Source organism: Actinia tenebrosa, unplaced genomic scaffold, assembly GCF_029948245.1.
Source record: "Actinia tenebrosa isolate PJP-AT-01 unplaced genomic scaffold, QUT_ActTen_1.0 PGA_scaffold6__47_contigs__length_16458017, whole genome shotgun sequence".
Taxonomy (NCBI): Eukaryota; Metazoa; Cnidaria; class Anthozoa; order Actiniaria; family Actiniidae; genus Actinia; species Actinia tenebrosa.
In genome coordinates, this window is record NW_028292583.1 from 12097635 (window position 1) to 12111759 (window position 14125).

Below are 14125 nucleotides of genomic sequence, written 5' to 3' on the forward strand. Positions count from 1 at the left end.
CTTTCTGAAATGATAACACTGAACTAAATAAATGTAGGATTTTTGGTGTTCAATGTTTCCTCTGTATACTATATATTAGTCTTATATAGTCCCACTCATGTCCCACTCATGACTGTTGGATATTCGGTATTGAGGATTTTACCTACGTCACACTCGGCTTGACTATTCAAATACACCAAAAAGCAATGGACAGAAAAACCCTGAAAAATATCAACGTTTCTCTCATTTTTGATGTGATTTAACGGCTTCCTTCCCCACAAAAGATGAATGATTCATAAATGTCTTTTCAATGATGTTTAGACATCCCTGCTGACAGCATTTTAAATCTCTTTTTGGATTATGCAAATAACTAGCAGTAAGTCTTTGTTGGGCATTGAATAGATTTGCATAAATTTCTATTGTTTTTCTGTTTCTTGATGAGGCGGGAGCATTAACTTCGCTTTCCCAAGAGTCTGAATTCGCTTTGTTGCTTACCTTGTACTCATTCACCTATGAAGCTCATGAAGAAATCAAGTTGACCAATGTCTTGTCTAAAGCCAGGACTCGGCTATTTGCCGATGTTTTGGTCTCTTTCCGCAGGAATTGCACTGGCCATTTGCTACACAATCGCCACTTCGAGAGGCCATATTTATCCTTACGTTCCTGCCATAAGTGACACAGGTCTGAAGATCCCAGAGAATGCTTTATTCTCTGAAAGCTTCAACTTCATTGCTTACTCAGTCTTGGTGCTAATGGTGATTCGCTATTTCCAAGTTCGGGAGATTCTAGCGACAGGAACAGTCGAAGAACTCAAAGGAAATACACTTCAGAAACTAAATCAAGGTTCTATAGTCCTAGGATCTTTGAGCGCATTCGGCGCTACTCTGGTGGGGAATTTTAAATCAGAAAGGGTAAGACATTCTCAAATTATTCTATAAGTGATCTTAGTTTTATTTTACGAGCCTATTTATTTTTAAAAGCCGTCTTTCAACACTGAGAAGGTGTGTTTTATAGCGAAGTCACAGCCATATATAATCCAACATATGATACTGTTGATTTATGTGCTAACTGCATCAACACTCGACTTCAAACATAGCTTAGATATCGACATGAAGTTCATTTCTAACTGCAATAACTGAAATGAACACTCTAGTCGGTTAATAATAGATATATTTAAGATACCATATATATGTTTATGTGTTAAGGGAATCACTTAAGGGTTTTTATTCAATGACGCTGTAAGTCATCCATGTGCAATGATCCAGAACAACAACCACTATAGTACTTAGTATTTTTGACCATTAAAATGAATTTAGAAACATATTTTACTCTTACGCTCACCGTTTTATTGTTTTGATGGACCAAATTCACTACAGGTTCTTCTGAAAATACGTACGGTTCATATTTAGTCTAGAGGTAAACACCGTTGGTTTTGTTTCACACCATTTTACTCAGTTTTTTTAGTAAAGAATCATTAGATTTTGAAGTTCTATTCTTGCTGATCTTGTACGTGTTCCTTTTGAATTCCTCACGACCTCCTTTATGCTTCCAAAACATTATAGAAATTAAACTTTTATTCTTGATTTTTATCTCAAACGTCGCTTTTTTTATAACAAATAAAATGATGGCCAATTTTTTTGTCGTGACATTAGTCGAGCAACAAGTAAAAAACCATAAACCACCAATGAATGGCTCTAGCCACCACGGTTGGTCCGGTTTTAATCGCACCATTTTTTACCTTCAGAACCATTTGTCCCCTTCGTAAAAAACATTTATTACACCTTTGGAGTAAATAATCGGACTACTGTCCAAGTGGTGACAAAGGCCTGCAAATGCTTGATTGTTTGCCAAGGGTCTTTAGGTTTCTACAGATCAATAGAATGTTCCATGTAGGATAGAATTGTGCATCGATCGGTCCACTAAAAGGAATAAACTACGATAACGAACTGGGATTTGCTACCATTTTCGCGATAAAACAATTTTTACGGTAAACCATTTTTCTGATAAAAGAGAAATAAGAAATAGTATTAACCGGTATGGTAATATCTTTTTCGTCTTTTCCATGCGTGAAAACTGTACTAAAACAAATTGAAGGGGTTTGGTGGACGTCAAAGGCATCATGACCAAAGTGGGTTTGCTAGCAAGTGCAGCTAATATACTGAATTTCCCGTGTTTGAATGATCGACAGACAACAGTTTTAAAGCAGTGTTGTATGAATTTTTCGCCTTTTGTGGCCGTGATTTAAGATAAGTGTAAAATCGTGATCTGTGTTTTACCATGAGATGCCTTAATATCATGTACCATTGCGAGGAAACGAGAACACCCCCGCAGAATGTGTCTTTATTACGCATAACATGGTTGTTTAGCAATGATTCAAAACTACCTTCCTTCCAGTGTACAAAAAGATTAGATACTTAGCCTAACAAAGACTCAAAATTGACATTAAATGGCTATTTTATAAGGCTAAAATCTCGGCGAAAAAACGGCCCTTTGATACAGAGTTATATGTCTTATCATGCGGAACTTATTCATTCAAATGGCTATCTTTCCCTGAGTCAACATTGATCTATTACATAAATTTATCCATCGCTAAAGACCTGGCAACGCACAAGCACTACTAAGACTGGAAAATATCATAATCTTTTCAAAAAATAACGATTCTCGTGAACCTTAAAACTGAATCGAGAGGCTCCCCTCGTTATTTTTTTAATGGACGAATGATTCCTTGGTATTTTGTTCAAAAAATTCATTTCATAAATATTTTATATATTTTGAAGAAAATATTTCAGACCCAGGCGTAGATTTGAACTCGAGTCAAAGTCAAACGAGATGAATAGTAATAGTTAGAAGATTATACTTGACTGACAAAAAGGGGCATTGGGCGGTTTTGACCAAAAAATTCTCTCTATTCACTGAAGCATTATGAGGATCATCCGTATCCTCAAGTCGAGGAATGATCCTCAACTTCAGGCAATTAATTGTATTTTACCGGGCTGTCATCATATCTTAACCAGCTCTGTACCCCATTTTTTCTCGTTCTATAGGAACACCATGCTATGATGGTAGTTCATGATATTGGAAGCATATGCTTGTTTTCTGGAGGTACGTTTTATTTCTGGGCCCAGACGATCATCACTTATAACTTCGCCAAGGCTGGTTACAATACCATGTGTATGTTTGGCGTACGTTTATTCTTGACTATCCTTACCTCCATCTGTGGCTTGACGTTCTTCCTGGCCGAGATCCCTGCCTACAAGGCGTTCATCAGAAGCGGTACCAAAAACAGCATCCAGCAATGGAAACCCGAGAATGCTGGCTACGCTCTCCATGTTCTCAGTAATGTTTGTGAATGGGTTGGTACGTCTTGCTTCGCCATCTTGGTGTCCACGTTCTTCAAAGAATTTCAGAAAATTTCTCTTAGTGTTCATTGTAGTTTAGATGGATATAGTAGTCTATCTGTAGAGAAATATTCAACATTTGGGCGCATCAATAGTGAAACTGGGGACGACAGTGATCAGTAGTGTTCAAGAAAACACGCGGTCTTGTTTGGTAGAAGGTAGCAAGAAAGACTCAACCAAAAACGATAATCAGATTTAATATCACTAAAAATAATCACTTTCTATTTAGGTCATGTCATAGATCCTTGTGGTTCTTTTGGTATGACTCCTGTTAATTACGTCATATTCCTACATGCTTACAAAGAAAACATAATATATTTAATACGTTTATGTCATCTCTTGGTAAAAAGTCTCTCAATCTACCTTCTTCCATTTGAGAACACATTTAGTTTTAATTTTCACTTATTCCCAGGGTTTCAATGACATGTTTTCGTGTTAGTTATTTTTGTTCAATATGACAATGGCGTCGAGGGAGAGATATTTCTTTGGTCTAATACTCTCATATCATGTCGGAATAATCAATAGATATTAATGCTATAAATATTATCCTAATACAAGTTATTGGGTCTCGAAGCATTCTATAGGATAATAGTATTCTAAACGTTATTTTTATGGTATTTAATAAAAGGGATTAAAGCGAGTGGAATATCGTAAGGGGATTACCGTACTTGTTAACTGTCGTTTATTGTCATTTGAAGGGTAGCAATTCCTTCGTCTTTGTACAGATCTGAATGTCATATTTATTTTTGCCTATTTTTACTGGTTGTATGTAATAAATATGAATAAAGGTGAAGGCTGAATTTGTTTTCCTCATTTGTTTCATGTAGGGGCCAGAATAACAGAGGGACTTGTCTGAATAGGACCCAATCTAATATGGGGTCCAGACCCATCTCAGGAAAATAAACCGAGCTATAATGAGAGGTGCAAATAAGATGGGTCGAAATATAATCTTATCAATGAGATAAGAAATTTTAACAAGATTTGCATTTACTTAGCTATCACGTGATAACATTTGATTGACAAGATTAAACAATGGCTCTCTGATTGACAAGATTAAACAATTCCAACAATTTCTTTTTCTTTTTTTTTTTTCCATTTTCGAAATACTTGAATATCATGCCGTCTCTTAATCACCTAGCTGATGTTTTGGATTTAATTGCCATCAATAAATCTTGCGTTAGATAAATAATGCACTTGAAAGTCGTTAGAAAGAAAGACAACATTCTTGTTAAACATTTTATAGAATGATATCTAAGCCCTTCGCCTCTTGTAATATCCCATATGGTCTAGCGGTTAGGATTCCTGGCTTTCACCCAGGCGGCCCGGGTTCGACTCCCGGTATGGGAAAAAAGTTATTTTAACATCAAATCCTCAATATATATCTACGAAAATGATAAAATCTTTTTGTGCAACAAAGTTATCTTTATTGTTTGTTATGATATATTTACATTTCTCAGTAGGAACTCTTCTAGGTACGACAATATAACACCTAACATGTTTCGGAAAAACAAATATAAGCAAGTATAAGGAATTGACCAAAAACGGCTAAAAATGAAGCGATACTATAAAACACTAACTAATAAAAAAAATCATTTGTAAATATTGTGACTGATATTCCTGCCAGATCGTGTTTGACTGCGCCTGCGCAATACGACTCGCACGCTCATTCTTTTGGATGATCTGATGTTTGTTTGGCGGGTGGCCGCGCGCCGGTCTACAGGTGGCATGGATGGAAAGGCAAGGGCGGTGTTCGCTTGCAGCCGCTAACACTAAGAACTTTACTTAATCTCACTTCTGAGGGAGAAAATATTCGGCTAAATACGGCTCTACAGAACTGAGGAGTAAAGATGGTGAAACTTGGAGGAATCAATCTGGAATCGCCTATAGACTTACCTGTTAAACTACCATTTGATACGTCAAATATCCCAGATATAAGGAAAATTAAGGATATCGACCCAAAGAAAGTGTTTGTACGAGGATTGGTCAAATTTGGCTGGACGAAGGAATATTGCTTGAATCTACGAAAAAGCGCAGGTTAGTGGTGGATTGAATGTAAAAAGAATGCGATAGAGTTTGAGGAGTTGTGCATCCATCCATGCCATCTTCGATAAAATACGCATCCGAGTCGATGCTTTACTCACCTGCACAAAACCTCTTTTTCTACCGTTCTTACCATTTTCATGTTTAATTTCACTACCTAAAGGAGAATAAACAGCCTTTGTGGTATCTCTGAGACATCAGTACAACATAAAAAATATAACAATATTATGGGGAATACTAGTAGACTTTCGAGAGAAGTTTATAAACAATGTTGAACATGTTATAAAAAGGTTGCAAGCAGCAACGCTATATTACTCGGGCGAGAAAACAGAGTCGGGTGTCGAAAAAGAACTGATTGAAGAACTAAATAGTAGTCAAATCTGTGTAAAAATTAACTGAAAACTTCACCATTTTATTATAAAATTATTATTCGAATGTGTTAAGGGAAAAGTCTTGGAGATACTCAAACGAATTGCTGCCACTTTTCGACGCTGCTTCGGCCGCTGTATCATTACTATCCAAACTGAACCAGACACTTGATTAGCACAACAAAACGCTAAATACTTTCCTGTTTCAGTCACTGAACACTAGTCCAGTTTCCCAGTATTACTAAGTTCATCTGCGCTCAGTATATAGTATCAATTCCAAAATATGTCGTTCAAGCTTCAAATGTGTAAAGAGCTTTGTAACAGCTGATTTTTTTTGGATCTTGAGAATGCCAGACTGATGAACTAGTGAATAACTTTGCACATGAAATGAGTTCCCCTCGGTGAATATACAGACTGACAAAAATATCGCAAGTCATTTTGTTCCATATATATAGCTTATGATTGCCATGTGGCTGACTTTGTATTTTGTTCGTTGCAGTGTGCAGCAAGTCGTGTTGGCAGTGCTTCTGTATCTGTTGTTCTCGTATTCCCGTCGTCTCATTGATCGCAGCATTCTGGCTTGCCCTCGGTTTCACAGGGTTTAGCATTGGGTTGTATGAAGGGGTCTTTCATCTTAACAAATGGCTCAAGATGAGTATCATGTGAGTACCTTTTATTACCAATGAATTCTTACTTGTAGAACATATTACTTCTCTCTAGAAAATCTCATATTCTTTTGCTATTTTTTGTCTTTCATGAGCATGAACTTTATTTGATAATCGTCATTTCATATTAAGGTGCAGAGTATTTGGATTTCTAAATGTTTTCTGTTAAATGGTCACAAAGAAAAAGAAAAACGACGCAACTGAGTTTGCGCGTTGATACACATCGCGGCCATAGTTTTTCAAAACGCATCCCACACGGAAAGCTTTGATTGTGGGTGTCTACCCATCATCGACAAAAGTGACACACCAGGTCTACTGGTCATAGCAAGGGGTTAATCATTTACGGTCTAGGGGCCGACTAACCTCTCCCTTAGGCTTTTGCCGAGCTTCCTGATCAGGCTGTAATTCCTCCCGGGGATAGCGGTGTTGGGGTCGAAATCTCTGGCATAGCCGTAAATGCTTCGCGCTGCCATACGACGCTTCAGCATTCGGGTCTGGGAGTATGGTCTTCGGTTATTTTTATTTAAACAATGTTAAGAAAAAAAATGATTACAGTAAACAAACCAGTCTTCCTAGAAAATGAACACTGATAAATCCGTAAAGGACAAGGAGGACTTCAATAGTTTGGTCCATTTTTCTTCACTTTGTAATTTCAAATTCAAAACACATGCAGGTAAAATTGAACAGGAGGCATTCTTCATATGTGTTTTGTTTTCTTAGTGACACAGCGAGGTTTGGAATACTTGCTCTGGGGATATTCCTTGGCAGTATGGGATTCATGGCTTTACTAAATGGTATAGCAGCTACGGGAAGAACGAGATACTCTGTCTACACTGGTTGGAAATCAAAATTAACTGGACGTTGTTGCATTTTCATGGTAAGTAGCTTCAAGTCTGGTAAAAGTGCTTGCCGACGGTTTAGGTTTTACTAACTACTACTTTTGATGAAGAAATGGGAGTCGAGAAAGATGTCAACAAGCGGAGATGAAAAAATTAATATCTGTTTGCTCGCGCCATGCGGCAAAAGTATGTTATCTCTTGTCTCAATCTCTTGTCCTACGAGGGATTCTCAGGTTTTCTTCCTTCAGTCTGCAAAACTAAACGCGCGCACTTTCCGTTTTGTCATTCATGAAATTTGTATTTTATAAAAGAAATGAAAAAATTGCTTGCGGAGGTTTGTGGAGTTATAAAGCACTTGGGGATTGGCAGATCGATCGAAAAGTGTCAAGTACTCCGCTACGCGTCGTGCTTCCACTTCCCTCGTTTGTTCTGCCAACCCCCACGTACTTTAAAACTGCACACAGCACGCGCGCGCGTTTTTCTTCAGTAGTAATTATGTAACAATACAAATAAATAGTGGAAGTTGACCAACTAACTCATGGTATATAATAAACGTTAAACGTTTTTTTAGTTGTTTGGCTGGCATATGATTGTGTGGTTAATCTGGACCATCGTTGGACCCCTTCTTCTCTTCCCTGTCATCTTCATGGGGATAGGGTTTGCTGTCTGCCAAGTCAAACTCGTTAAACAAATCGGAAAAACTTGCATCGAGTTCAAGGAATATGGTAACGTATCCTTGCACTATACCACCTGTGCGGTCCACATGGGGCTGATCACGAGAATAAATGATATTTGTCGAACCAATCACAGCAAGGGAGGTTAATGCTCATCCAATCAGAATGCTCTGACACATTACCGTCACGGTAACAGCACGGCACGGCACGGAACGCTCACCTGCACCATTTCACAGGCATACGAAACCTGTATGAATCTTTTTTTCACAAGCCAAGCATCATATTGACCATTTTAGCGCAGTTCGTTCTCGTATAAAGCAGTGTTTTCCCAACAGGTATTGATGATATCGTCAACACAGACGTCGTGTGTGGGACAGATCTAACTGAATTCTGTACCGCGGTGAGTTGTCGTTTGTCACAGTTTGATCTACATTTGACTTTTTGGACATAGATCTAATAAATAATCATACTTGTTATTCAGATAACTGGTGCTACGCCCTACTTTGTCGCAGCCTTCGTCGGGGGGATTTTAATTATCATCGGTGTGGTAAGTTCACTCTTCTAACTCATTTGTCACGTGAGAGCATGGGAACACAATGCAACACTTTCTAAAGTATATTCTTACGCATGCGCAGATGATCATGATAATGTCTCTAGTCATTAACTTCGTGATAGTCCACAAACACATCAAGGAAGAAAAACCATCCGAGTACTCAACCTGCAAGGCCTGTTGCTACATACCAGACCCTGAGAAGTATGATGACTGCTTCCCGGAACCGGAAGTGGAAGAGGTACAACTGTCAATGAGGGAGAAACTACAACGGAAACACGTGACTCATGATGGTAATCAGCCCAACCCTCACGGCCAACAAGAATGGTCGTATATTTATGACTTTGAAAACGAACCTGAGCCCGCAGGCAAGAGGTACTAGGACCAAGCATGCATATTATGACATCACATGACGTTAGACGTACATGTTTATGCTGATTCAGTCTTACTCAGAGAAAATCCTATACTTAAGAAGAAGAGTTTAATCAACTCTCTAACAATAAAAACAAAACGCAATCTGCTGTACAACTAGTTTGCTTGCTTTGCCCAGTCTTACTCTCATTTGGTTCAGATTAGAGTAAACAGAACCCGGGCGATAGCTTATTATAAAGTAATTTTTAAATCGTACTTTGAAAGATTTATCTAAATACCTTAAAAATAAAGATAGACTTTGAGACTTTTTGCAATAATCCAGCTTCGCCACACAACCGCAAATATATCGAACCATACTGCTTACACTGTTTAGATATTACCAGCAGCTCAGTTTTCGTCAGTAGAATAGGAAACTGCTGAGCGATTTGAAAATAACTCGACGCGCCCCTAAAAATGTTAAAATACGTATCTCTGTCTTTCTCAAGCAAGTAGTCTTCAGAATAAAACCCACAATGACAATCGCTGTGTTAATGGTTACATTGAATAATTTAATAAATAATCATAACATATTTAAAAAAGGCGAAAGAAAATAATACGGACAAGGTGCTCATGGGTAGTCATCATCATCATCATCAGTTCTGTTCAACCTTATAGATTCCATTCCCACTCGGTTCTTTGCCATGAGCGGTTTCATAGCCGTTAATAAGCTATTGTAGATGTTGGGGAAGAGAAGCTCTTGAGCTGCCAGTAACTGCTTGGTGCGGTGTCTCTCCTAATACCATTGAATATTATGAGGTTAACGAATTATTGTTATTGATAATTATCGTTATTTTGGTTGTTTTACTAACCTTAGGAGCTTCAAAACAAGCAGGACAATTTTCTGCAATAACAGGCAACTTCACCTGAAATAATAAATCAGTGACGTCACACGGTGCACGCGCAATGTTGCAGGCAATCGATGTTGCGAGCCATGTCACACGACGCAACATCAGGGCGCTTATTAGGTACCTAATTAGCGCCCTGCGCAACATTGTCTGCAATTTTGCGCGCAATGTTGCACCGTGTGTCTGCCTTAACGGGAAAGGGAATATCTCGCGCCCTGTAACAATGAAGACAGTGTACCTTTTCAGCAAATTGTCGAAGCTCCTTTTCCCGTACGTAAACCATGGGCCTGATGACCCGTAAGTCACCCTCCCTGTCAGTACCAAAAAAAACAACAATCAAAATACAAATAAACACACGAACATCAATAACGACTAACAGCAAGGACTTGGTTTGACTGATATATGAGTTATCTGCGTTCCGATTCACTTCCACTCAGGTGGGGACTTATTTTACCTCAATGGATTCTATGATGGTTATGGGAACTTGCGCGCAAGCTGGTGATTGGATGAAACTGTTTTTCACAGCCTAACCACAAATAACAGTACATTGATTTGCTTCAGATGCTTAGGTACCTGACGGTGTAGTTAGCTTTCATTGTCTTCAAAAAACCGTTGTGAAAAGCTGACATAAGAAAACTGGGGGAAAAAAATAAAATAAAAATAAGGCAAAACCAAATATTACTTTATGTTGTTGTTTAGTGGAAGGATGCCTGTTTACCTTTCAGTCAAGTCATCCAGATGTTGACCCATGGCAAGCACGTGTTGTAACCCTCGCGCCTTGCACATGCGTAAAGACGTCCACGCTTCATTCTTGAACAGAAGCTACAGATAGACTCGCAGACTGATAGATCTGCTGCTTGTTGAATGATATCTAGTGGTAGTACATCAATAGTTAGTAAATAAATATAATTTACAAAGATAGTCGGAAGGGAGGGGTAGGTGGAGTTAGTTTACCTTGTTCCTCAAAGAAGTAAGGCACTCCCAAAGCAGCCAGGTAAGGAATGAGTGGCCTGGGGTCGTATGCACTTGACTGAGGATCAACTGTTGCTGCCCCAATATCAAACTCAATTCCCTGGTACATGAAGAACAAAGAGGCAAGATTAGACCCAGATAGTTTAACATGGAGCATGCTTGAGTCAGAGTTACGTCATAAGGAGCTAGTATTAAGGTGGGATCTGCTATCCTGACTTGACTGACTGACTGGTGACTGAACTGACAATCGACTGAATGATTGACTGACAGGTCGGCTGGCCAACCGGCCCGACTGATTGACAGCCATCAAGAGAATTTTAACTATGATAGTTCATGTTTTCTTGCTGCCATACCTTGGCCTTTGCACAGTACTTGTACTGATGTAGAGTGTGAAGTAACGTGAGTGAGTCTTTTCCTCCAGACAGACAAACCAACACACGATCGCCATTATTAATCATGGAGTATTCCTTGATGGCCTGTTAAGAAACGATTTTTAAACAAACAAACAAATACAAGCAGAGAAGAAAGGAGAAAGAAGAGAAAAGAGAGAGAAAGAGAGGGGAAAAGAGGCGGAGAGCAAAGTAACGTGCACAAATATTACCTCCATTGTTGTTTAAAAATGCTTTTCGGAGGATGAAAAAACATAGGTTTGGCTACTCCATCTTTCTCATTCTCGTGTATCTGTTCAACCTCATCAGTGACAGGGTCATTCTTGTCAATCTTATCGGAAGCTTTTTCATGTTTTGTCTAAGGGACACGCTGCAACCTAATATCCTACAGTCAGCCCTTTTTGAAGCAGATATTTCTTTCACTGGAATCTTGAAATATCATCGCCAATACTCCTGTTACTGATCAGCCTCGTTTATAGTCCCGTTATGATCAGAATCTATACTCTCTCTACCATCACAAAGTCCCTGCTTTGGTTTATTGTCGGAAAAAGTTATATTTTGATCCAGTTCACATTGTTTATAATCTATCTTGCTTTTCAGTATTGTTTCATCTGGTTTTCCTCTGTCATTAAATTCTTTCTGTGTTAATTCATTTAATTCCCTGTCATTCTTATTCATTCTATCCTTCTTACAACAACTTTCTGATTCAACTGACCTTTTCTCTCCGTTTTCACAGTATTTTTTTCAGTAGTTTCTTGGTATATGCGAGTGCCAGAGCTTGTGTCCCATGCAGGCGGGCTAAAAGGAGGGTGATTTAGGAAAATATGACGGTTTTTTCTCCCAGATAACATCGCTTTGCTGCTTCACTCGGTAATAGAAACCCATCTTAGCTTCTCGCCTTCCTCACCAAGAAGAAGGGTGTGGTCACTGACAGTATTTACGACCTGAAATAAGAACAACACTTGCATTAATACTGATATACCACGGAAAACTGTATGACAAATATCGCTTGCGTTGCACGGTATACCTTTTCAGCTTTCTGAATACCTCCTCAGCTGTCGCTAAAAATGTCCTACAATCAAAAAGATAAGATTCATGAGTTACTCATTACTGAAATGAATGAGGTTAGCATCAAGATGTATGACGTCACCTGGAGATCATTGTGCGGGGGTTTTCTTATTTTTTTTTTCACATGTTGTTGTTGGCAGGGGGTGGTGGATATGTCATGGACCATTGGAATAGTTATTGAACAAGCCACTTTCGGTCACGGAAAATAACCTGACAAGAAAACAAATATGGAAATGAGTTAAGAGCGTTCCCAACACGGAAACCCAGTAAGTATGGAGTATCCCATACTTACCCACAGACTACCTACCTGCACCGCGACCCCCGGTGCTTCAACTCAAGTTTCTGGATTGAACCTATACCTGTAGCAGAGAAAGAGAAAAGGGAAAAGGGAGAAAAAAGCAGAAATAAGGAAAAGATTGGAACCAATAAGATAAGAACCAAAACAAAATATTATTCGTGAAATGCAGTTGAAAATATCTCGATACAATCATCATATATTTTGCTCTGAATACAAGATGTATACATCGATAAGACATATTCAGATTATAGAGGATTAGTATTAGTGCCTTATGCATCGTACAGTGGGGAGAGCTTCCAGCCAGGTTCTGCTACCATGGTAAAGCTTTGATAACAACTCTGCAACTCATCTGACTGAAATTATGGCAGAGTTAAGCGTACAACCCAGGTGTGAAACAATGCGTAACATTATCAATAAATGAATGAAAGCAAGGGGTGCCTCATCAAAACCGACCTCACGATTTCACTGCTTGAATATTCATGTAACGTCTAAGATGTGTTCTATCCAGACGACTACAAACAAAATAAAAAGGTTAGCTTTTACTTCATGTTGAAAAATAGAGAATTTTCATTACCTGTCCTCTGAAGAAGGGACCTCCCAAGTCCTGCACAGACCTTCATGCCATCCAAGACTTACATCCTAGTATTCATGAAGATCATAAGCAACACTCCCCAAATTAATCCATTTATTAGTGAAACACTATCTAACTGGCAGATGTGATTTTCCACAGACCAAAACATAATATTTTCAGTCAACCTGTGCATAGGGCCAGCACAGGCACACCACCCACGTGACCTGGATGCGAAGACATCATTTACACTCAAATCACTAATGTAACTTGTAGTTGCAAATAAACAACAAGCCACTCTTGATGTCTGAACAGAGGACATGAGAAATGATTCGGTAGACCGTTGGTTGTGTTTATCCTACCAAGAGACAAAGGTTATGGATATGACCAATGACACTGCCTTCCTGAAAACAAAAAAAAAGTTAGATGGCCTAATATTATTGAAATAATAGACACAAAACAAAAGGGTTGGGGAAAAAAAGGACCATGTTTTACCTGCAGAGATACTCTCTTAGACATAATTGGATATCATGTACCCACAGCATGTCATAAAGCTGTACTCATCGTAAAATATGACTACTTGTCCTCACAGGTATTTTATTTGCTCTCACCTGTTTTAGTTGAAAAACCGCCATCCCTGCTTGAAGATCACTTAAAAAATTATGACCTGGTGAGCCATCCTTCTTATCTGGTCTTGTTTCCTTTAAGATACCGATGGGTATTCGCAGGGAACCTGCAACACACAATTAATATATGATACCTGTTGCCATCAGTGATTTATTGGTTTTTTAGTTACTCTGAAGTCAAGAAAAGACCCATGATTGTGGTTAGTGGTACTCACGAAGAAACACTGCCACTCCACAATCCCGAGGGGACAGGATTTGAACAACTTCTTTCTTGGAATCAACATTCCTGAAACAAAATGCCAGCAATGACGGTCATTGCCGGGCCTCCTAAAGATATAACCTCAGGCCCCATCCACGTATTGCCGGATAAATTTGAACCGGCAACCTTTATTGAATGTGAAACACTACTGTCTTAGCTAGTAGTGTGGATGGAGC

General features: G+C 38.8%; 3 protein-coding genes and 1 non-coding gene across 4 annotated transcripts in view; 3 read left to right on the forward strand and 1 right to left on the reverse strand.

Annotated features, from left to right (window-relative positions):
* The first annotated feature begins 406 nt into the window (after positions 1 to 406).
* On the forward strand, positions 407 to 4177 carry LOC116287811 (DNA damage-regulated autophagy modulator protein 2). The gene is made up of 2 exons (XM_031694508.2): positions 407 to 890; positions 3024 to 4177. The coding sequence occupies exons 1-2, from the start codon at positions 522 to 524 to the stop codon at positions 3498 to 3500; spliced, it is 846 nt and encodes a 281-aa protein (XP_031550368.2). The 5' UTR covers positions 407 to 521; the 3' UTR covers positions 3501 to 4177.
* Positions 4178 to 4652: 475 nt separating this feature from the next.
* On the forward strand, positions 4653 to 4724 carry Trnae-uuc (transfer RNA glutamic acid (anticodon UUC)). Its single transcript has one exon. It is a non-coding gene; the product is annotated as a tRNA-Glu (tRNA).
* Positions 4725 to 5096: 372 nt separating this feature from the next.
* On the forward strand, positions 5097 to 9406 carry LOC148906099 (uncharacterized). The gene is made up of 7 exons (XM_089039487.1): positions 5097 to 5411; positions 6285 to 6447; positions 7171 to 7327; positions 7861 to 8014; positions 8299 to 8363; positions 8445 to 8510; positions 8599 to 9406. The coding sequence occupies exons 1-7, from the start codon at positions 5225 to 5227 to the stop codon at positions 8893 to 8895; spliced, it is 1089 nt and encodes a 362-aa protein (XP_088895613.1). The 5' UTR covers positions 5097 to 5224; the 3' UTR covers positions 8896 to 9406.
* A 2587-nt stretch (positions 9407 to 11993) lies between these two features.
* The window catches only part of LOC148906100 (uncharacterized), a 12228-nt gene continuing 10096 nt past the window's right edge, over positions 11994 to 14125 (reverse strand). Inside the window, exons 21-25 of the mRNA XM_089039390.1 lie at positions 13906 to 13960; positions 13676 to 13797; positions 13071 to 13135; positions 12178 to 12202; positions 11994 to 12074 (exon numbers count right to left, since the gene is read on the reverse strand). Coding sequence (XP_088895516.1) covers positions 11994 to 12074; positions 12178 to 12202; positions 13071 to 13135; positions 13676 to 13797; positions 13906 to 13960 — 348 coding nt within the window. The remainder of the gene's footprint in view (positions 12075 to 12177; positions 12203 to 13070; positions 13136 to 13675; positions 13798 to 13905; positions 13961 to 14125) is intronic.